The sequence below is a fragment of the Baudoinia panamericana genome (assembly GCF_000338955.1).
Source record: "Baudoinia panamericana UAMH 10762 unplaced genomic scaffold BAUCOscaffold_11, whole genome shotgun sequence".
Taxonomy (NCBI): domain Eukaryota; kingdom Fungi; phylum Ascomycota; class Dothideomycetes; order Mycosphaerellales; family Teratosphaeriaceae; genus Baudoinia; species Baudoinia panamericana.
In genome coordinates, this window is record NW_006911267.1 from 222,808 (window position 1) to 243,643 (window position 20,836).

The window sequence follows — 20,836 nt, forward strand, 5'->3', positions numbered from 1 at the left end:
GAGGACACTGTATATAAGATGCTTACAACGTTCGGCCCGAACGGTCGGCCGGGACGGGTGAGCTGAACGGCTGCCCTGAACAAACACTATCGGACCGACGCACGGGGAACATCAGTGCCTAGTCGACTGTGACCGGAACTTGCCGTATGCATATCTGTCGTGAACCTTACGAGCAAACCAACGACGCTCTCCCCTTTCTGAGCTATGCACAGTGGACGAGTGGCTCGGGATGCTTTCACCGAAGCTCGTAGCCAGCGGAGATGCCACTTGACCCTTCCACGGCTAACCAGAAGCACTACCGGTTTTCACCGGCTTTGCGACCGCCTTCGTAGCATCATTCCCTATCCAAACACACCGATACACGACGTATCTCCAATGTTGCATGACCTTATCCTACATCCAATAACCTTCCAACGTCCGAAGGCAGTTATACGATTACTGACCCAATATGTTCATTCGCCAAAAGATCCAATGCCTAAGTTTCCAGTCTCTGGAGTTTTCGCCGGTCACGAAGACGGTTAAAGAGCCGGACCCTGTAACCGGACAGTGTAACCGGTTTGTAGCCGGTTTGTAGCCGGTAAGTGTAGTCGCCTGAGACTTCCCTAGCCGCCCAAACTGGCTCCGAATATCGACTTGTAGGTACTTGCTGCTCGCGTCTCAACAAGAACCAGATGCGCAATGTGGCTTCATGGCTCTCCACGGAGGACATGTATGTTATGATCTGCTGAAGCGAACTACACGTCACGTGACAAAGGAGACAGTACCCGCATATCTACAAATGCTACAGCCACGCTAAAGCTGCCGCAATCAGCGCCCATAGCGTGCCTTTTGTACTATACACGCATGATAACCGCAACTTCCCCGTGAGTAACCCATGTCCGCTGCTATCTCCGCTCTTCATGTCCTCTACGAGAAGCTCTTGGTGAAGCTCTGAATCGTCTCCCGGAGCTTGTTCTCCAAGTCCTTGCTCAACGCGCCCTCCTTCTCAATCTGCTCAATCAGACCGCTCTCATTGCTCCTGAGGTGGTTGAGGAAGTCGGCCTCCCATTGAAGAATCTTGTTGACCGGTACGCTGTCAAGGAGACCGTTGACACCAGCGAAGATAAGAGGGACCATCTCGTTGACGGCCATTGGCTGGTACTGCTTCTGCTTGAGCAGCTCAGTGAGACGCTCACCACGGCTCAAGGTTTGCTTGGTGGCAGCATCAAGATCGGAACCGAACTGGGCGAAGGCCGCCACTTCACGGTACTGGGCCAAGAAAAGCTTGAGAGAGCCAGCAACTTGCTTCATGGCCTTGAGCTGAGCAGCGGAGCCGACACGGGAGACAGAAAGACCGACGTTGATGGCGGGGCGGACACCCTTGTAGAAGAGCTCGGCCTCCAAGAAGATCTGGCCATCGGTGATGGAGATGACGTTGGTGGGAATATAGGCAGACACGTCACCACCCTGGGTCTCGATAATCGGAAGGGCAGTGAGGGAGCCACCGCCGTGTCTGTCGTTCATCTTGGCGGCACGCTCGAGGAGACGAGAATGGAGGTAGAAGACGCTATCGAGCAGTCAGTATGTGGCTTGAGGTAAGAGGTCAGAGGTCACGTACTCGCCAGGATAGGCCTCACGCCCCGGAGGACGACGGAGCAGCAGAGACATTTGACGGTAGGCAACGGCCTGCTTAGAGAGATCGTCGTAGATGATGACGGCGTGTTTACCATTGTCGCGGAAGTACTCTCCTAAAAAATTTGTATGTGATTAGTAGATGGTTGAGAAGGGTGCATATGAGCGCGATGAAAAAGTGGGATGAGTGGTCGAAGAGCCCAGCTTGGCTGCCATCTCGAGGTGGCCGTTGGACCTCTCACTGGTGTAAGGACTGGCAGACGTGGTGATGTTGCAGCTACCGAGGACGTAGACAACGCGTCTTCCGATTGAGGTATCTCCACCGTGTTTCAGGGGCTGGTGGTGCTGGTGAGGAGATGCAGTGTTGGGATCTGCAGTTGCTGTGGGAAGGGTGCAAATGCGCTAAGAAAAGAAAGGTACGGGACTCACCCATCGCGGTACCGGTGAAAGGAGCCTGAAGGAAGGACAGTCAGCTACTGTTCAAACAACCACAATGGGATGTCAACATTGCTCAACTTACGATGTATTGTAGGGGCGCGGCTTCGGAAGCGGTGGCGGCGACGACAATGCAGTACTTCATGGCGTCATTCTCCTCAAGGGTCTGGACAAGCTGGGCGACAGTAGAACGCTTCTGGCCGACGGCGACGTAGATGCAGTAGAGCTTCTTGCTCTCGTCACTGCCCTTGTTCCATCGGTTCTGGTTAAGCATAGCATCAAGGGCAACGGCAGTCTTTCCAGTCTGACGGTCGCCAATGATAAGCTCACGCTGGCCACGACCGATCGGCACCATGGCGTCGACGGACTTGAGACCGGTCTGCACGGGCTGGTTGACGGAGCGGCGGGGCAGGATACCGGGAGCCTTCATCTGAGCACGACGCTTCTCGGTGGTCTTGACCGGGCCCTTGCCGTCGATGGGCTGACCGAGGGCGTCAACGACACGGCCAAGGAGTTGCTCGCCGACTGGCACGTCAACCTATGTAGTGTTAGAAGCGTCAAGAACGCATCGGGTAGCATGCGGGACGTACGATCTCGCCGGTACGCTTGACAGTCTCGCCTTCCTTGACCAGTCTGTCGGAACCGAAAAGCACGACACCGACCTGGCCGGCTTCGAGGTTCATGCACATGCCCTTGACACCGGAAGCGAACCTTTTCGCAATCAGTGTCCGTACAAACAAGGCGCTTCATGCGAGCACACTCACTCAACCAGCTCCTCGGCCTGGACGTTGTTCATGCCATGCACACGCGCAATACCGTCACTATACGGCGGATTAGTTCGTTATACGATGTGTATTGTCTTCTTGATGAATGTGCATACCCGACCGAGAGGACACGGCCGGTCTCTGCCAAGCCCGCCTCTTCTTGCACGCCACGGATTCTCTGCTCGAGGATGGAAGAGACCTCAGTCGGCGAGGCCTTGGTGTCGGCAGCATAGCTGCGGGTGAAGGAGTTGACAACGGCGGGGGTGGTGCGCTGCTGTGATGATGCCGGTTAGCATGCTTTCCCTGAAACCGTTTCCGTAGTTCGCCATCTCCGGGTGTGGCCCCATGGAGCTCCAAGACCGTGCAAATCATCCCCCAATGAGCTTGGATGGTACCATTGAGCTCATACAGGGTACTATTAACGGCCATTGGAGCTCGATTGCCACCTTTACAGTAGGTCGTACGTACCGAAGCAACTCTGCTGCTGGCGGACAGCGCGCCGGCCGCGCGGGCGCTGGTGCGAAGGGCCGACCTGAACATCGACATGTTGATGATGCTCAAGTGGGTACGAAGTGATGTGGTCGCTCCTCGGGCGACAGTTGAGCGATGTGTGAGCGGACAGGGAGTCGGTGGTTGATGAGTGCTGTCAAGACGAGGATCCTTTTGCAATGAGGAGCTCGGATCAGCCAGTGCACGTGCCAACCTCCTCCGAGTTCAGCTCGTCGGCAGAAAGTCGTGGTACCCTGGACCGTACTCCAGTACAGTAGTTGTGCATAAAAATATCGGCCTTGTCGTTGCTTTAGACCGCACATAGTAACAGCTACCAACAAGCATCGCGGTATACCGGCTGTGAGCCTGCAAGCGTGGCGTTGTGAAAAGTACGGCGGCTCGTAAGCCTAGGTGGCAGATTCCGGCCTGCATTACAACCGCAGTCACCACGATACGCAGTGCCTCACCCCGGATCTCATCGAAGTCTGTCAGCATTGCAATATAACCAAGTACTCAACGCGTGTAGCCTTTTTCGCAAGGATCACCCCGCCCACAGGTCCATCGAGGTCATCTGTAGTCCCTCCCCAACCCACCAGTAGCCGCCGGATATGGCTCTAAATCTGGAGAAACAATTGCAATTCGTAGGGCATCGATGCAATGCACATAAGACATTTATGCTAATGTTTTGAGCAGTATGGCGCATACCATCACGATCCGGTTCGTTGGCCCGGTGCAATGCTGTCCATATGTGTCTCAGCCGACTAATGCCACTAATAGGTCAACGTCGGAATCCATGTTACATGTGTGCCCATGATCCTAATCACAGCCTTTTTATTCGTAAGTACACAACGACTCGCTGTTCCGTTAGTCAAGCTGACGCTACAAGCAGGGCACCAACACCCCAGCTCTACCGTTTCCGTCCTGGCTTACAGTCCCAGACCTGCCGCCGAACCTCGGCACCATCGCCTGCCTTGTGTACACAACACTGTACATTCTCATGGAGCCAGTGGCCGGCGGCCTTCTCGCACCCTTACTGCTCGGCGCCACAGCGTACGCCAACCACCTCACGAGCACCTACGGCATGAAGGCCAATTACATCGCCATTGGGGTCCATGTTTTCTCCTGGATTGCACAATTCGTCGGACATGGAATCTTCGAAGGTCGCGCTCCTGCCTTGCTCGATAATCTCGTTCAAGCTCTCTTTCTTGCACCGTTCTTTGTGTGGCTGGAGGTGCTGTTTATGCTGGGCTATCGTCCGGAGTTGAAGAAGCGGCTGGATCAAAACGTAGGAATAGAGGTTGGGAAGTTCAAATCAGAGAGGGCGGTGAAGGGCAAGACAGCTCCAAATGGCGTTGCTCTAGCTAACGGCCATGCTAATGGGCACGCAAAGTGAGCAAACGTAGAGTCGAACTGTGGGAGAAAGCGTCACTTAGAAAAGGCATTGCGATGGCTCGAAATCTCACATTCCATATACGACCCCAAAGTTACTTGCTCCATGGTGACCGACAACAGGCTACGTCGCAGTCTCTTGTTCGGACGCAGCGACACATGCCGTCACTTCTGCCGAAATTTGATCAGTTGCAGCTCTACTATGCCGCCTGGCTTCCTTAGATGGAGCGGTATGTGAAGTTTATGCACAGCCCTGAAGGAGCACGTCGTCCGAGAAGTGACCTTTAAACGCTGTCTATAAGTGCTGAGCTTTTACCAGCGAAAGTACCCCGCCTACTGTCATTGCTCGACAGAGTCGCATACGGACTTGTCCCCTGTCTTCTCGACCATTGCAGTGCGCATGCACAGCATGCACTGCCAATCTTTGCACTCAACGCACCTTTTTGCACCCTTTACTGTCGGCCGATCAGCCTTCGGTAGACGGCCCTTGACCGTCTCTTGGAGCTTGATAAGGGTGATCTTCGGCGCATGACATGTGAGGCACCTGGGTGCGATGCAGTGAGCAGCAAACACCGGTCTCGGTGCGGCCAATGTTCCATGAAGCATCGAGCTACAGTCGCGAGTCACGGCGTGTGTTTGGATGACCATCGTGGCTGCGAAGCCTATGGGATGTCCAGCATATGCGTTTGGGCTCAGATCTGGCTCAGATTGGCAACCAAGTCCTGTCAAGGCCGCGTAAGCATTCCGAGTTAGATGAGATTGGACATAACTGACAGACCCTGACTGTCTTAGGTTGATCGGCAATAAGCCGGGCCCGGCGAGGGCCTGCTTCTTGTCCGCTAAGCATGAGACCTAGCCTTTCGAGCCGTAGAGATGTCGCAAACTGTTGGCGATTTGTGCTGGCAGCGCTCTGGTTGTCTTGGCATTTGAGTTGGCACGGTTGTTCACGACCAACGCACCGTTCTTTTGACGCTAATTAAGCATATTGTTGTATTGTCGAAACAGAGAAGGTTCTCACGAGGTTACGCTTCATCGTGTGTGAGGCGCTTGTGGTGACGTGTTTAAAAGAGGTGTCAGCCGGCGAATGAACACAAGCGGACAATGCGCGTATGTATTCACTATCGTTGGAAGGCTTGCTCGATGAATATCCTTGCCGCGTCGCCACTTCGAGGTGTCAAGAGCGTTGAGTCACACCCTCCAGGCGTTGCCATAACGACCGAGTGAGGAAGGCACGGCTTGGTGAAGCCTGGAGTCAGGAAATGACGCGTGCGTCGTCAGTCGGACAGACTTTCCAATCAAACAAAGTCCGGCCCTTCGCCTTGACCGCTGTACCGTCTTTCTCTTCTGCCATCAGTCTCCTCGGTTTCAAGCGCAGCGTCTCTCGGACCAAAGCCTCCCCAGCCGTCGAACTCGTCCGCGAACTTCACCGCCGCCTTCAGATAAAACTGATTGGGGTCGCCCCAGGTCTTGCTCGCCTCATGAATACTTCTCAACGCTTTCACAAAGTGCGCATCGGTCCTGTACTTGCCGTTCAACGCCTTCTCCGTCACATACTTCCAGTCTCTGCCTTCGAGCTCAACGAGCTTAATAGTGTCAATGTTGATCTTTGGCCTGAGCTGTGCGATGAAGACCAGAAGGACAAACAGCCACCACTGACGCACAAGAGGAACGTGCCATCTGCTTGGTAACAAAGGTAAAAGCACGCGCACGGCGTGAGATGTGGTAAGAAGATGGACAGCAAAGAAGTCGTAACGCTTGTCTGCCTTGTCCTCCTTCGGCGTCTGAGCGGCCACGAGAAGTGCGACGGCGAGCTTTTGTGACTCGGCAAATTGTTCCTTAGGTCGCTTCAGATCCCATGAGTTCCAGTACTCGAGCGCGGCATTAGCTGTCTCCTCGTTGCTAAGGAGTGTTGTAATGTTGTCGCTGCCCTGATGATCGAATAGACCATCAAACTTCGTCTCGTGCGCCACACGATCAAGAACGGTGAAAAGCGAATCTGTCGGGTTGGCTGCAGGCTTCGTGTACTTCGGATCGTCCATGTACACGTGCCAGTCATTGTAGAAACATGCCGCCAAAGCCAGCGACTCGATCGCCACTGTTCGCGAGGAAAGTTCCTGTGCGTAGCCAAGATGAATCAAAGGGTGCCCTAAGCCGGATATGAGATTGTTGATAAGCGGCTCTTTGCCCTGTAGTAAGAAGTCGTCAAGCAGCGACTGCCAATCGTAACCATGCTGAACCAGTTGATCTTCGAAGAAATCTACGAATGCTCGTTGGTACTCTCTCTTTCCGAGATACTCCCGCCAGTCATGCTTGGCTATCTCGCCAGGACTGTCGTGCCATGACTCGAGGTGCTTGCTCTCTGCGTCGTAGATGTGATTGAGCTGGTCACTGTCCGCACCGAAGATGTAAGCGGAGCCAAGGATATGGGGTGTATGGTTATGGAAGCGGAGGGAGTTGTAAATGACGCTGTGGTTCTGGTGGTTTGCTCGGAGAAGATGTTTCAGCGTTCTTGCTCTCTTTTCAGGTCGCTCTTCAATGTCATGTACTTCAGCCTGGGATGTTATTCAACCGTCAGCTGCCGCTCGTCAGACTGTTTGGGCTTTCGGTCTGAACGCACCTTTGGAAGCTTGATGGCAGTACCGGTTGGTAGACTCCAATTAGGGAGCTGCGGCAGTCTGAACTGAAACATGTTGACACGCAAGAGTGACACGGAATGGAGGGAACAAGGTACTTAGGCTGTTAGTTGGATGAGATGGTCATTCCAGAGAGACAGCGTAGTTGGAGCTGACTGCGGCCTCACATGACGACTCGCCCTCGAAGCTCACATGCAAGGCGCTCATTCCCCGCAGTTAGTTCGCCTTGTCTCACCTGTGTATCGCTTGAGAGTACGAAAGACAATGTACTGTCTCGCCGTATACATTCACGTCTCTTACGCATCGCTGTCAGTCTGTTGCCGAGCATCTTGATACTCTTGGCTGCCTCCGCTGCAGCATGTCAGGTACCAATATGGAAGCGAGCAAGTTTGTGCATTTAAGGTATGGAAGGACTCTCAAGCCTGCGAAGACCAACGTGCGCTATTAAGGGCACGTTGCATACAAGGACTGGCGTATTTGTAGCATACTGTACACTGATCGCAATATCGAGTCTGCGCAGGATATGCGGCTGGCGCACACAGCTCCGATATGGTTTGTCCCGTGGAAGTGGCCCTCGTCTGTCTACGCTCATTGGATACCGGAGTGACGAACACGACCTATAAGCCTGTTTGATCTCCACGCTAGCTTTGCTGCAAGCTTCTTTACTGGATCAGCAAGACAGATGCTAACCCGTACCGCAGCACGACACGTTATCACCTATCATCGACCAATATTACATGTCGGGTAAGCTTTCACCTTCTTGGGTCTCCCAGGCGAGTCCGCGCTCAACCAGCCTTTTCATCTCCGAAGACGCCGGTTGGCAAACGCCACGTCTCGTAAGTTCCCGTCCACCATCCGCTCAACGCTCTCTGCACGCAACAGTTGTCATCTCATTGCTAGGAGTTCGAGAACGGTTTGCAAGCTTGCAGTAGTTGGAGCACCTTATGTACAGTAACGATATGCCGCTTGACTAGCAGAATGCATGGCAGCATAGTCGCCCGGTAGGACATGGCTTGAGTCAGCCATGACTTCCTTTACGTTACATGGGGATGCTTCCGGAGTAGTCAAACTTCAGGTTCATTTCAATTTTCACCTCGCTTGCTCGCACAAGCCACTTGACCCTCACTACTCATTCCAGCAGATTGCGCCTTACTTGACAGATCTCGGATCACACCACTGCATTCGTTGCACATCGAAGCTCTCATACCGTGCCTGACCCAAAGCCATGCGCTACCTATCATATAGGGCAACGGATAATGCATTCCTTCCCGTCCCATGGGCCCGCCCTGGCGCGACATGGCTGCATCGACCAACGACGCACATGCAAAGCCGGTCGAATCTGCCCAGTAGCAGCAACTGTAAGAGCACGGCTAGGAGTTTAATTCTCTACCACCTATTAGTGCCTATCCGATCCCCTGCCACTCTCTTATGCATGTCTCATGCACCCCACTATTAAAGCCTACACTTGACCTGTCAAGAACGAGCGGCGCGCTTCCCACCGGCGCATCAGTCTCCGTACAGACTTTGGGTACAGGTACCATTTGAGTTCAATCGCGATTAACGGCCGTTCTCGAAATCAACGGTTCAGGAACCCCACCGTGGCTCTTATTCTTGACAGTGGTGTTAGACTCCTGCGACATCTTCACTCAGCATTGCGAACCCGTCTTGTTCGTTTCCCTCTCGTCGGCGGATCGCACTGCAGATACGATGCAGTGAAGGACGATCTGGTCAATCTTTGCACTAACTTGGAAAGCACGAGAGCTAAGCTCATGAAGCTACCCGGTCCATGGATCTGGGGAAAGTCGTAGAGAGTGCGCATGGCGCACTTCACCCGCTCTCCGCAGAAGCATCCAACCAAGACCAAGCAGCATCTTCAGCCTTCCGCAGCTTCGAGCGGACCCTACCGTCGTCGCAGAGCCGTGGCTTCAACGTGCAAGATGCGCGGACGTCCAATGATGTCTGGACCGGAGCCATTGCACGATTGCAGGTGCAGGTCTCGCTGAACACTAGCATGCTCGACACGCACCGACGACAAGTCGCGGACATCGAACATGCTCTTGGCCGGTTGCAGCACGAAATGTCGGGTGTGGTTGCGACGGTCCGCGAGCTGAGCGTACGGCCTCTGACGACCGGGCCTCCGCGGCATGATCCTGCTGACCTCGATGTTATCGCGTCGCAGCTCTCTGATGTGACCAACAGAGTCAACGAAATTGACGGATTTAGAATGCAGATGGAGCTCTTGAAGAACCGGATGAGACGCTTCGAAGAGCAATCCACCACACTTCCGGAACCCGGCGCTACGCAAGCGCAGCCAGAACAACATGTGACCCACCCGAACGTGCAGCAACCGCAACCTCAGACACACATGTTGCCCCCTATGACGGCTGCGCTCACGGCATCACCGCCGGTTCCTCGTCTTCACGGCACGCAAGTTCCAGCTTTGCCTTCTCAACCGTACCCTCTGCAGCAGGCAATCCAAGAAACCCGTCCAACCGGACGTGAGCGTGGCATATCGCTCTCGTCACCAATGCAGCTGTACAGGCCCACAGAAGCTTTGCCGCCGCCTACAGCATTGTCCGGCTGGCGTTCAGCTGAATCGCAATCAGTCGTTCCCCTGCCGACGTCTCAATTACCGGTGCAGTACCGTCCGCAAGGTTCTGAGCACGAAACACAGCACAGCGACTGGGCTGCTGTCAATGTCCATCAGCCAGTGAAGCGCCACTTTGATGATCAGCGCGCATTTGAAGCGTCTTCGGCACCCACCTCGCCCAAGCGACCAAGGCTTGCCCCGATTATGCCACGGAGTAGTCTTAATGAGGAGCCGTACACACTACCACCAACTAACGCACAGCTGCCAGGAAGTGCAGTGGCTGCCGATGGCTCGTTCCAATCTCACAATCGTGCGTCCTCTGACGGGTCACAGTCGCAGCCACACCCACTCTATACTCCGGTATCTTCAAGTGGCTACCGTTTCATAACCTCATCGGCGGAGATGGACGCACAGGCAACCTGGCGTGCCGACTCTGAGAGCGTATCGCAAGTGCAGCAAGCCGCCCAGGGTGGCAGTCGAGGAAAAGCTCGAAGTGCCCGCGGAAAGTCTCGCGGACGTCGTGGGAGAGCGGGCGCCTACCATAGTGCTACCGACTCACAAGAGCTTGTTACTTCGGAGTGGGAAAGGCCGGACTTGGGTGGCGATCATACTTTACCAAATGGCTACTACAATCCAGTTAGCGTCGTTCAGAGTGGGCAACCCGAGACTCCAGGAGGCGCGGTAGGCCAAGTTTCGGAGCACGTAGATCATGATCTGCAAGCTGCTGAAGCTCATGGACCGTCACACGAGCCGTTTGCTTCCCAAACAGACGCTGTGCTGGGTAGTTCCGGCAAGAAGAGCCGGAGCAAACCTATCCGCAACGCAGATGGCGTGCTCATTCGCAAGGATGGCAGGCCTGATATGCGTTCCGTCAGCTCGGCGAACAATCTCCGTAAGGTGCATGCGAAGAAGGAGGCCGAACGAGCGGAGGCGGAAGGCAGAACGCCAACTTCCGCTCGCTCACTTGCGCCAGCTCTGTCGAGTTCTATGTCAGACGATGAGCGCGCACGATCTCGTTCAGGGACGCCGGGATCAACGGCTACGAGAGAGGGTGAGTTGGAGGTTGACGCCCAAAAGCGTCACCGGGACTCCATGAGCGGCGTTTTTCTGCAGGGCCATGGATCTGATGGCACGAATGACAGAGGCTCAGCGGAGGCGTACTTCCCACGCCGGGAAAAGCTTGCTCCAGTGCCAGAGGCTGTCATGAAGACAGAAGAGCAAGATGGTGAGGACCTCGAAGTGGCCAGAGACACGAGGATATCGACGGATAGCTTGTCAGGGGAGGCGTACAAGCGGGACCGGGCAGCAACAACGACCGATCATCCACATCACCAGCGTGAGAGTCAGGACTCCTTAGCCGGAAACGAGAAGAAAAGGGAGGAAGTGGATGACCAAGGTTCTGAGCATGATAATGAGCAGCATGCCGCAAGGCCGTAAACCGTCGTACCCCTAGATAGCAATTGAATCTCGCCTCTCGAGACTATGGCACGCTTTTACCGTTGAGCATCTTCATGGGCTAAGGAAACCTCCAAGCTGTTTCGCAATGTATTCGCTAGCGCCATTCTCGGCTAGATCCGTGCAGTAGTGGCAAACTAATTCGATGACATTAAAGGCCTGGAGGCTTGATGTCAGTTACGTTTTTCAGATCTATACGCCGGAAGTCTTCTCGTCAGTGGGCTCTCTCTGAATCTCTGGAGTTTACGCGTGAGACAGGGTAAAGCTGTAGTCGCCGAAATGACTCGGCTGAAGCGTTCGAGGGACGAGACCGACAACGATCATTTCGGCATGGGATCAACCGTCTCACTGCTGAATGGACAGTCTGGATCAACGACGAACAACAACACGCAGCACGTCGACAGTCCGGCCTCTACCAACGGCAATGGAGACGCCGATGGCTGGCAGCAAGTTGAAGGCCGCAAAGCGAAGCGCCGCAAGAAGCAGTCACAGAAGCAATCCGACAATTACCCTTCAATCACGCACTCCTCACATGCCCGTCTTCAAGCGTCTGTGAAGATTAGTGACCTTCAAAATCTAGCTTTGTATCTCCTCGCAGATGGTAACGCGCCGCAGTGGATCTCTGTAAGACATCATGGCGCCGTACGAAAGGTCGTGGTGCTTATGGTGCCAGGACTCGAGGCTGGCATGTTTGACAACCAAATACCCCTCTTGTCAACTGAAGAAGAAACCGCAGATGGCGCCAAGGAAACGACTGGTGACGGACATTCTGCAACCGGAGACTCTTCCATAAACTCTCAGCCAGTACCTCGGAAGCTCAATATCTCGCCAGACGATTTTTATCCTGTCAGGCTTGTACGTGATCGCTTGCCAGAGCCTTTACAGCCTCTGAGCGACGTCTTCGAGCACATCTGGCCTATCCGCACTCCCGGCGACGACAAGTATGCACGAATGCATTCGCCACTTGCCGCAATGCTCACTGCACCCATCGTTAAGACCAGGGAGGAGAAGAAGGCCAAAGGGCCGCAACCTCCGCCAGAGGGCAAGGCTTGGAGGAACCAAAGAACTCCTGTGACTGAGTTACTGGCTACGACCGACGAGCTGTGTGAAGGTGGCTACGTACTTCACCCTGCCCACTATGAGGGGACGCCACTCGCACAGGCAGAGATTGCCCGACGGGAAGCGAACAAGTCCACAGCCTCGGACCGTTGGGTTGACGTACCAGGCATACCGTCTCTGGAGTCTGGCGATCCGCCAGAGGAAGCCATTCAGAAAGGCTCTGTCACCGCTGGCCGCAAAGTCTTCGCTATGGATTGTGAGATGTGCATCACCTCGCCATCGGGTGTGACACCGCAGGTCTTTAGTCTCACTCGCGTCTCGATAGTTGACTGGGATGGCAACACAGTACTTGATGAACTCGTCAAACCGTCCGAACCTATTACAGACTACCTTACCCCGTACTCTGGCATCACCGCTGCACTTCTCGAAAATGTTACAACCACACTTTCTGACATACAGCGAAAGCTCTGCTCCATCTTCACGCCGCAAAGTGTACTTGTCGGCCACAGTCTGAACAGCGATATGAACGCCTTGCGGATGACGCACCCGTTTATCGTTGACACGACCTTCCTGTTCCCTCACCCTCGTGGTCCGCCTTTGAAGTCTAGCCTCAAGTGGCTGGCGCAAAAGTATCTCTCGCGTGAGATACAAAAGGGTCATGGCAAGACAGGCCACGACAGTATTGAAGACGCCAAAGCTTGCTTAGACCTGGTGAAGCAGAAATGCGAAAAGGGTAAGGCGTGGGGCACACCTGAAGCGTCTGGTGAGAGCATCTTCAAGCGGCTCGCACGCACTAATAGGCCGAAGAGGGACAAGGTGCATCCCAGCGGCGAAGATGAGCCGCGTATGGGTGCGGTGGTCGATTGGGGCGACCCAGCAAGAGGCTACGGTGGTCAAGCTAAGGTGACCATTGGTTGCGAAAGCGACGCCGAAGTTGTTGCCGGCGTCGAGCGCGCAACCAAGGGCGATGATACGAATGCTGTTGTTCCCTTAGGCGGCTGCGACTTTACGTGGGCTCGCCTGCGTGAGCTAGAGGCCTTCCGCGGATGGTGGGATAAAAGCAAGCTCGTCGACTCCGACGCTCTTCGGTCATCCACGCAAGCTGCATCTGTAGAGGAGACGCTGGCCTCCGTCGTCAAGCAGACAGCAGAGAATGTGCAGGCAATCTACGACTCTCTGCCGCCTTGCACGGCATTCATCGTTTATTCCGGCTCCGGCTCCCCAATCGAGCTAAGAGAGCTGCAAGCACTTCAGCAACAGTTCAAGGATGAGTACAAGGTGAAGAAGTGGGACGAGCTGTCCGTGAAGTGGACTGATACGGAAGAGCAGAAGCTCAGGCGTGCATGCGAGAAGGCTAGGAAGGGGATTGGGTTCGTGACCGTGAAGTAAACGGTCGCTTTCCAGGGCATAAGTCCATATGGTGTCGCGTACCTCACGTGGAAGCTCGGGCAGGCGGCATAGTCCTGCAGGTACTGGGGATGCTGAACTCTTTGACGCCGCGGTCCCCCTTTCCGAAATGAGTTGGTGCAAGCTTGTTCAACAAGATGTTGTGGTCACACCTTTCAGTCCGACCAAGACCAGCATACGGAAGCGAAGCCTAGCTGACCGATTCAAAAGCGGCTTGGTGATGCGGCGGAGTAGCGTGGTTTGAGCATCAACAGATCACAATTCCTTAGGGAGTGGCATAGTCGCACAGGGTGGGATCTTCAGACCACTCACTTTCCTGTCCCGACAGCCTCCTTCACCATCCTCGCCACCTCGCTCCGCTCCACCGCCTTCCCATCCAAACTGCCACCAGGCGCCAGAAGCTTTTTCAACACATCGCCCATATTCACAGCCTTCCCGCTCGCCGCAGCCTTCATTTCTTCAACCACACCGCTCACCGCCTCCTTAATCTGCTCCATCCCCATCGTCTGCACACTCCCGGCATACTCCTCCATGATTTCCGCCTGCTTCTCCTCCTGCTCCACCAGATCTTGCCTGCCTGCTGACTTGAACTCTTCGCTGGCAGTCTTGGCGGCTGCGGCTCGTTTGCGGAGTAATGACAATAGTTGCATGTCCGTCTTGATGGGACTGTTTGTCTTGGCGGCATTGGTTACTTCAGCTAGGACGTTGCGGAGGACGTTCAGGCGGGGCTTGTCCTTTTCTTGCATGGCGGTCTTGAGGTCTTTGCGGAGCTTGAGGAGGAGCGGAGGTGCTGAGGGTAGTGATGGAGTCGAAGGGGTGGCGTAGCGGCGGCATTGTGGACAGACGTAGCTTTGCTGTAGCCATGTGAAGCCTCTATATAGGCTTCGTGACGGGGTGAGAGCCATGGTGGCTTCCAATGGCACACGTTGATGTGAATGAGACGCCAGACCCGGGGGGTTGGAGCAGCCAGTTGGTCCAAGCTTCTTGAAGACGCGAGAACGCGACTGAATGTGAGCTTCCATCGCGTTGAAAGTTTACGAAAGAAAAGGCTCTGCTATAGTCGCCGCCCGTCGCACAATACCATACACAGCAATACAGCTCGTCCGTCTACCGGCTTACTCCCTGGATCAAAAACCCTCCTCCACCCGCGACACTTGCACCGCTCATCCTATGACCAGACATTCACTCGCCCGGTAATGCGCTGCTGGCTTAGCCAAAATACTCTCACCGTCGTCTCGACAAATTCGCGATAGCATATCGTACTCGCAGTTCTCCCTGCAAAGGACATCATGGCCGCCGTCGCAGGCCCGCAGACGCCCCAGCGTCCACTCCCTGGCGACTTCATCAACACTCCCGCACCGCAAGCGCCGACCATCTTCGCTCAACAGGCCGCGACCCTCCGCCAGAATCCACAGCCACCCGCAACGAACAATGGCAGTATCTCCCAGTCAAGCATTCCACAAATATCACCCGTGCAGCGCGGCGCGCGCACCATTGACGGCATGCTGGCACAAGAAGCCCGCTTTCCGGAGCTGGAAAGCTACGCGCAGCAAGGCATGAGCGGCGAGTACGAGCTGCCTACCAATCCAGCTTGGTTGCCGTACCAAAAGCTCAAGATGTACGACCTCCCGGCTGCGATCATTGAGCAAGCCAACCAGACTGTGGGTGGGCTGCAAATGGGCGTAATGCCGGTTCTCAGCCATTGCTGGGCGGTGATGGACAACTGTCTGTATCTGTGGGACTACACCATGCCGCAGCCAGAGCTTATTGGATTTGAGGAGAACTCGCATCCCATAACTGCGGTCAAGCTTGTAAGGCCGAAAGCGGGCGTATTTGTGAAGGAGATTACGCATCTTCTTGTTGTGGCGACGAGCGACACCATGCTGTTGCTCGGTGTGGCGAGTCAAGCTACCTCGACTGGTGCGAAGACCGTCTCATTATACAATACCAAAATGTGGATTCACACGAAGGGTCTTAACGTGCAGCAAATTGAAGCTTCACATCGGACGGGTCGAATCTTCTTCCTAGACTCTGGCAGTGAAGACATCTATGAGTTCCAGTATCAGCAGGAAGAAGGCTGGTTCAGAGGCAAATGCGCACGGATCTGCCATACTAGGAGTAACTACGATTTCGTGCCTGCACCCGTGAAGGCTGTCGGCTCGCTCATCGCGCCCAGCAAGAGGCAAAGAGTGCTCAAGAGACTAGCGCTGGACGACTCACGAGATCTGTTATACACACTCAGCGACACGAGCGAGGTCAAGATCTGGGCAGTCAAGGAGCAAGTGAAGCTTACTCTCTCCCGACCAATGGCCAGCCTACTGCAGAACACAAGCCACTTCACTGGCCGTACGGATCTACTATACGCGCAGGGTGTGCAGATTGTAGATCTAAGTATTATTCCGGCAAGCGAAGCGGGCAGACTTAGCGTCATGGCGACCACCAACACCGGGTGCCGACTCTACCTCTCCGCCACCCGCGGTTACGGTGGCAACGCCGACGCATCAAATCCGCCCAGTAGTATGCAGATCTTACACATTCGCTTTCCACCGAGAGATCTCTCGGCGCCTGCTCCGCAACAGCAGTCCAACTCTACTGCCGTCACACCTTATAATGGCGGTGCGCAAAGCAACGTAGACACATCGTCACGTGCACTTACGCCCACGGACGCCGCACGTCGGTTACCGCCGGGATACTTTCTCGCCTATCAATCTCCCAACTCAGAGTCCTCCCGTGGTCAGCGAGTCTTCTGCGCCGCACCCGACTTCGCACGCCTGAAGAACCCTCAAGACACATCCTCCATGTCGAGCCGCTTCGTCGAATACGGACAGTGGATCGAGTTACCCTCAGCCTACTCCATGACTGCCCTCGTCACACCAGACTGCACTTCGTTCAATAGCCCCATCGGCTTTGGCAACGAGCTGGCTGTGCAATTTGATCGTTCTTCTACGGAGATCGCTATCATGACCGCCGACGGCGTACAGACCATCAGGCGGAGACGACTGGTCGATGTCTTTGCAGCGATGATGCGATATGCATCCACGGACGAAGAAGGTCGGGAAGGCGACATCAAGCGCTTTGTCCGGACATATGGCCGAGGCGAGACGGCTGCCACAGCGCTGGCCGTCGCTTGTGGACAGGGTGTTGATGTCAGCTCCGACTCGCGCATCACCGCCGTCACTGAACCCGACGTGATCGAAGGCGCACGGAAGGCTTTCATTGACCACGGTGGTAAGCCAGAGTACAATGCTAACGCGGTCGTGGAACGTAATGCTGAGCCGCTCGACTCTGTCCGGCCGAGTCCGAGGCACGAAGGGTTAGCCCTCTATATATCACGCCTCGTACGCTCCATCTGGTCTGCGCGCGTCATCACGGAGATGATTCTACCTGGCGAGCCGCCTCGGATGCTTCCCACAATCCCGCTCGACAGACTGCGCACCGTACAAACAGACCTCAACAATCTTTCGGGCTTTCTCAATCGCAACCGTGCTTTCATCGAAGGCCTTGCGGGTCCTCCTTCGCAACCTGGCCGTCCAAATTCGCGCCAAGACGAGATTGCAAACCATGGTGAGCATAGAGCTATGACCGGTCTTGTACAGCTCATCGCAAGCATCGTCGAAGGTATCAGCTTCGCGCTCGTACTCTTCGACGAACGTATCGAAGAGATTTTTGCCGCGCTGTCCGAAGAAAGCAGAAAGCGAGCCAAGGAGCTAAGGTTTGAAGAGCTCTTCGTCTCGAATACCGGTCGCGAGCTGGCGAAAGAGCTTGTCAAAGCGATCGTCAACCGCAATATCGCGAACGGCAGCAACGTCGATACAGTCGCTGAAGCTCTACGGCGCCGCTGTGGCAGCTTCTGCTCTGCTGAAGATGTTGTGATCTTCAAAGCTCAGGAGCAGGTGAAGAGGGCCAGCGAGGCGGGTGGGCAGAGCGAGACCGGTCGCGTGCTGTTAAACGAGAGTCAGCGGCTGTTTTCCAAGGTTGCGGCAAACCTGAGCGAGGAGCATCTGAAATGGGCCGTGGAGCAGTATGTTGGCATGCAGTTTTATGCGGGCGCTATTCAGCTTTGCCTTGTGGTTGCGCAGGAGCGAGATCGCGCGAAGAGGGCTTGGGGCTGGGTGAAAGAGGGGTGTGCGGAGGGTGATGCGAGGAAGGTGGAGTTTGAGAAGAGGAAGAGCTGCTACGGCCTCATCTTCGCCACGATTGAGGCACTGGACCGCGCGACTAATGCGGACGGAGGGCAGACTCCTCTTGTGACTCGGAGGCGGAACGAGGCGTACGACGTTATCAATGGCTCCGACGACGCCGTTTTCCAGACGTGCCTCTATGACTGGTACATCTCCATCGGCCAAGCGGAGCGACTCCTCGACGTGGACAGCAGCCACGTAATCGACTACCTCAAGCGTCGAAGCCAAGACCATCGCGAGCACGCCGACTTGCTTTGGCGATACTACGCCCACCACAATGACTACCTAGCCGCAGCCGCCACACAACTCGACCTCGCCCGCGGCTACTTCGAGCTCAGCCTGGAAGAGCGCATCCACTACCTATCCCGCGCCCGCACAAACGCCTCAACCCGTACCACCCTTCTCATGGACAGTCGGCAGAGCAAACAGCAACTCCTTCGCGAGATCGGCGACTTGCTCGAGGTAGCAAACATCCAAGACGATATACTGCAGCGCATGAAGTCCGACTCCCGCCTTACCGCCGAGCGCCGCGAAACCGTGCTAAACCAGCTACACATGTCCGGCATCTTGCCCCTGGGCGATCTGTTTAATCAGTACTCCGACCAAGCGGACTACCACGACATCAATCTCCTTATCTTCCACGTAGCGGACCACCGCAACCCGCTCGACATCCAACGTAGCTGGAGCGAGCTCGTGCGAAGTGAGGAGAACCGTTCGCTAGCTGACCCCTCCGGTCCGGTCCCTTGGGAACGCATAGGCGAGAAGATCCGCGATTTGGGTCGACGACTGAACCTCTCTGAATCCGTGTTTCCGGTTCCATTCCTCTTGCACTTGTTAGAGAAATGGGCCATCCATCCTCGGGAGCATGTGCCGCCGAAGAACTGGGCGGTTGACATATTCCTTGATCTGGGCGTGCCTCATGAAGTGCTCCTGCCGGAGTTGGAGCGGTTGTTCTACCTGGGCGAGCATCCGTTCGTGGGGACGAAGAGGCGAGGGGCGGCGGGAAGCATGGTTTATGTCATCCGACAGTGGGTCCGTGAGAGTGAGAGGAAAGGAGAGAGCTGGACTGAGGAGAGTATCGAGGTGATTAGGGGTGTGCTGCAGGGTGTGCTTGGCGAGCAGGGAATGCTTAATGAGGAGGGGAGGAGGGAGGCTGGGGATCTATTGGCGGCGATAGGGGGACGCTGATCGAATGTGTCTTGATAGGAGAGAGATTGATGGGCTTAGCGAGGCGTTTGCAGCATCGTTTCTGGACCATTGCGATGCTATCTGGCTGGTCTTGGAATATCCACCGCAGCATATTGTGCATGAGCGAAAAAGCGTGGCAAATACTACTGATTCAGACACTCTTCAACGCATTTATCTCGGCAGCTTGAATCCATCTCCCGTCAATGGCTTTCTTCCACAAGCACACCGTGCCGTCATCTCCACTCGACGTTAGCAAGTCGCCCATATACGACCAGCTGACCCGCCACGGCGCGCCACCATGCATCGCCAGCTCTGCGATGAGCTTCGACTCCTGCTTGATGGCGCCAGGTACGCTGGCGTTCTCCTCTCGTCTGCCTCGTGCACCGCCTGCGAGACCGGCACCTATGCCTGATCGCGCGGGTCGAATGGAAGGTGCACGCGAAGACAAGCCGTCTTGATCAGCTGGTTGGTCAGCATTGCTCAACGTAGACAGAGCTGCCATACCGGGCGTATGCAGCTCATAGATCCTCACGAATCCGTCTTTGCTCGCAGAAGCGATCAGGTCGAAACCGCGCATACTGCCATTAGCCCAACTAACGTCTCGCACCAGCGTCTTTGCGCCTTCAAGTACAGCGGCGGTGTAGAATTTGCGGTCGCGGTCTGTGCGGAAGATCTTGACTACGTCGCCTACAGCTACCGCTAGACCAAGACTTTTCCGGTCGAGGCCGGCGAGTATCGCAGGCCAGGTGGGGAGTTTCTCTTTGTGCCAGCTCAGGCGGAAACCGGTCTCGTCCGTTCGCGGAGGCGTGCGGCAGAGGTAGTCAGACCACATGATGCGCCAGGCGGAAAGGTCGCTGTGATCTTCCGGCTCGCTGACGGAGAGGTACCCATCCCGTGTGATTACGGCTAGATAGGTTTCAGAGCCTATGTTCTTAATGTCAAGGGACATGTAAGGCACTCCTGTAGCAGAGACTTGCTCAAAGATCTTCTTGAAGCGGCGGCCAGAGTTCGGCACTTCATTGACATCTTCCATCCAGATGCGGAGGAGACCGTCTTCGCCAATCGTGCCGAGGTGGGTGCCGGAAAAGGGACCGTTCCACTTAATATCCGTCACTTCGGCGTCGTGAGCGAGCCAAACGTCGGTGACAGTCCAGTGAGCGGAAAGCTCGCCATCTTTGGTGCGCTCGTGGTGGTCCCACACTTTGACGCGATGGTCGGAGGAGGCAGTGGCCATGCGCGTGCCATAAAGATTGAAGCTGGTGGCCAAAATGAGATCATGATGGCCGTGGGAGAAGCGGTGGAAGTCATTCTGCGCCATTGTTGCCAGGTCATGCGTAGATTAGATATACTGTCTGGCGGCTCAACAGACAGTCACGGCTAATCATAATTGCCGCCAAGGATACTTGTACTACATGAGCTCCATCTATCCGTCTGTACATTGCTCGCTACGGCTATGCAGAGCAATACCTATGCCTTGCAAGTTCTGGTCGATGCTGTTGCGTCCATCATATGCAGTGCAGCTAAGAAACACATGCATCTGAGCTCGGAGTGGCTGATGCGCCAACGGCTGTGGCGGAACTCAGTTGCGGCAACCCCTGTCCATCGAATCATCTCGACAGTTGTCTTCACGAGAAT

At 55.3% G+C, this 20,836-nt stretch overlaps 8 protein-coding genes across 8 annotated transcripts; 4 read left to right on the top strand and 4 right to left on the bottom strand.

The window, feature by feature from the left end:
- Positions 1–744: 744 nt before the first annotated feature.
- On the bottom strand, positions 745–3,635 carry BAUCODRAFT_36903 (uncharacterized protein). Its single transcript, XM_007681006.1, has 8 exons — positions 3,279–3,635; positions 2,927–3,084; positions 2,811–2,867; positions 2,637–2,757; positions 2,132–2,584; positions 2,041–2,065; positions 1,598–1,727; positions 745–1,546 (listed from the first exon to the last, which is right to left on the bottom strand). Exons 1-8 carry the CDS (start codon positions 3,354–3,356, stop codon positions 907–909), a joined length of 1,662 nt encoding a protein of 553 aa, XP_007679196.1. The 5' UTR covers positions 3,357–3,635; the 3' UTR covers positions 745–906.
- BAUCODRAFT_233654 (uncharacterized protein) lies at positions 3,633–4,860 on the top strand. The gene is made up of 4 exons (XM_007681291.1): positions 3,633–3,940; positions 3,993–4,016; positions 4,077–4,136; positions 4,189–4,860. Exons 1-4 carry the CDS (start codon positions 3,908–3,910, stop codon positions 4,690–4,692), a joined length of 621 nt encoding a protein of 206 aa, XP_007679481.1. The 5' UTR covers positions 3,633–3,907; the 3' UTR covers positions 4,693–4,860.
- Positions 4,861–5,606: 746 nt separating this feature from the next.
- BAUCODRAFT_113365 (uncharacterized protein) lies at positions 5,607–7,701 on the bottom strand. Its single transcript, XM_007681292.1, has 2 exons — positions 7,306–7,701; positions 5,607–7,240 (listed from the first exon to the last, which is right to left on the bottom strand). The coding sequence occupies exons 1-2, from the start codon at positions 7,375–7,377 to the stop codon at positions 5,984–5,986; spliced, it is 1,329 nt and encodes a 442-aa protein (XP_007679482.1). The 5' UTR covers positions 7,378–7,701; the 3' UTR covers positions 5,607–5,983.
- A 1,562-nt stretch (positions 7,702–9,263) lies between these two features.
- Positions 9,264–9,590, top strand: BAUCODRAFT_56954 (uncharacterized protein; the record flags this gene model as incomplete). Its single annotated transcript, XM_007681145.1, has 1 exon — positions 9,264–9,590. A coding segment is annotated over one exon (327 nt), but the record flags the coding sequence as incomplete, so codon positions are not given.
- Positions 9,591–11,574: 1,984 nt separating this feature from the next.
- On the top strand, positions 11,575–13,931 carry BAUCODRAFT_36908 (uncharacterized protein). The gene is made up of 2 exons (XM_007681007.1): positions 11,575–13,664; positions 13,857–13,931. Exons 1-2 carry the CDS (start codon positions 11,646–11,648, stop codon positions 13,884–13,886), a joined length of 2,049 nt encoding a protein of 682 aa, XP_007679197.1. The 5' UTR covers positions 11,575–11,645; the 3' UTR covers positions 13,887–13,931.
- Positions 13,932–14,140: 209 nt separating this feature from the next.
- Positions 14,141–14,737, bottom strand: BAUCODRAFT_26560 (uncharacterized protein; the record flags this gene model as incomplete). The annotated part of the gene is made up of 1 exon (XM_007680948.1): positions 14,141–14,737. The coding sequence occupies one exon, from the start codon at positions 14,735–14,737 to the stop codon at positions 14,141–14,143; it is 597 nt and encodes a 198-aa protein (XP_007679138.1).
- Positions 14,738–14,987: 250 nt separating this feature from the next.
- On the top strand, positions 14,988–19,276 carry BAUCODRAFT_233569 (uncharacterized protein). Its single transcript, XM_007681293.1, has one exon. The coding sequence runs from the start codon at positions 15,122–15,124 to the stop codon at positions 19,199–19,201; it is 4,080 nt and encodes a 1,359-aa protein (XP_007679483.1). The 5' UTR covers positions 14,988–15,121; the 3' UTR covers positions 19,202–19,276.
- Position 19,277: 1 nt separating this feature from the next.
- BAUCODRAFT_233614 (uncharacterized protein) lies at positions 19,278–20,819 on the bottom strand. Its single transcript, XM_007681294.1, has one exon. It carries the CDS (start codon positions 20,517–20,519, stop codon positions 19,353–19,355), a length of 1,167 nt encoding a protein of 388 aa, XP_007679484.1. The 5' UTR covers positions 20,520–20,819; the 3' UTR covers positions 19,278–19,352.
- Between the last annotated feature and the right edge of the window lie 17 nt (positions 20,820–20,836).

Coding starts and splice junctions, on each gene's coding strand:
- BAUCODRAFT_233614 (XM_007681294.1), bottom strand. CDS start 20,519: ATGGCGCAGAATGACTTCCACCGCTTCTCCCACGGCCATCATGATCTC.
- BAUCODRAFT_113365 (XM_007681292.1), bottom strand. CDS start 7,377: ATGTTTCAGTTCAGACTGCCGCAGCTCCCTAATTGGAGTCTACCAACC. Junction 7,241..7,305: donor CTGCCATCAAGCTTCCAAAG/GTGCGTTCAGAC, acceptor ATAACATCCCAG/GCTGAAGTACATGACATTGA.
- BAUCODRAFT_233654 (XM_007681291.1), top strand. CDS start 3,908: ATGGCTCTAAATCTGGAGAAACAATTGCAATTC. Junction 3,941..3,992: donor TGGAGAAACAATTGCAATTC/GTAGGGCATCGA, acceptor TGTTTTGAGCAG/TATGGCGCATACCATCACGA. Junction 4,017..4,076: donor GCGCATACCATCACGATCCG/GTTCGTTGGCCC, acceptor TGCCACTAATAG/GTCAACGTCGGAATCCATGT.
- BAUCODRAFT_233569 (XM_007681293.1), top strand. CDS start 15,122: ATGGCCGCCGTCGCAGGCCCGCAGACGCCCCAGCGTCCACTCCCTGGC.
- BAUCODRAFT_36908 (XM_007681007.1), top strand. CDS start 11,646: ATGACTCGGCTGAAGCGTTCGAGGGACGAGACCGACAACGATCATTTC. Junction 13,665..13,856: donor CCCCAATCGAGCTAAGAGAG/CTGCAAGCACTT, acceptor GGTGTCGCGTAC/CTCACGTGGAAGCTCGGGCA.
- BAUCODRAFT_36903 (XM_007681006.1), bottom strand. CDS start 3,356: ATGTCGATGTTCAGGTCGGCCCTTCGCACCAGCGCCCGCGCGGCCGGC. Junction 2,758..2,810: donor CAGGCCGAGGAGCTGGTTGA/GTGAGTGTGCTC, acceptor GATTGCGAAAAG/GTTCGCTTCCGGTGTCAAGG. Junction 2,585..2,636: donor TCAAGCGTACCGGCGAGATC/GTACGTCCCGCA, acceptor AACACTACATAG/GTTGACGTGCCAGTCGGCGA.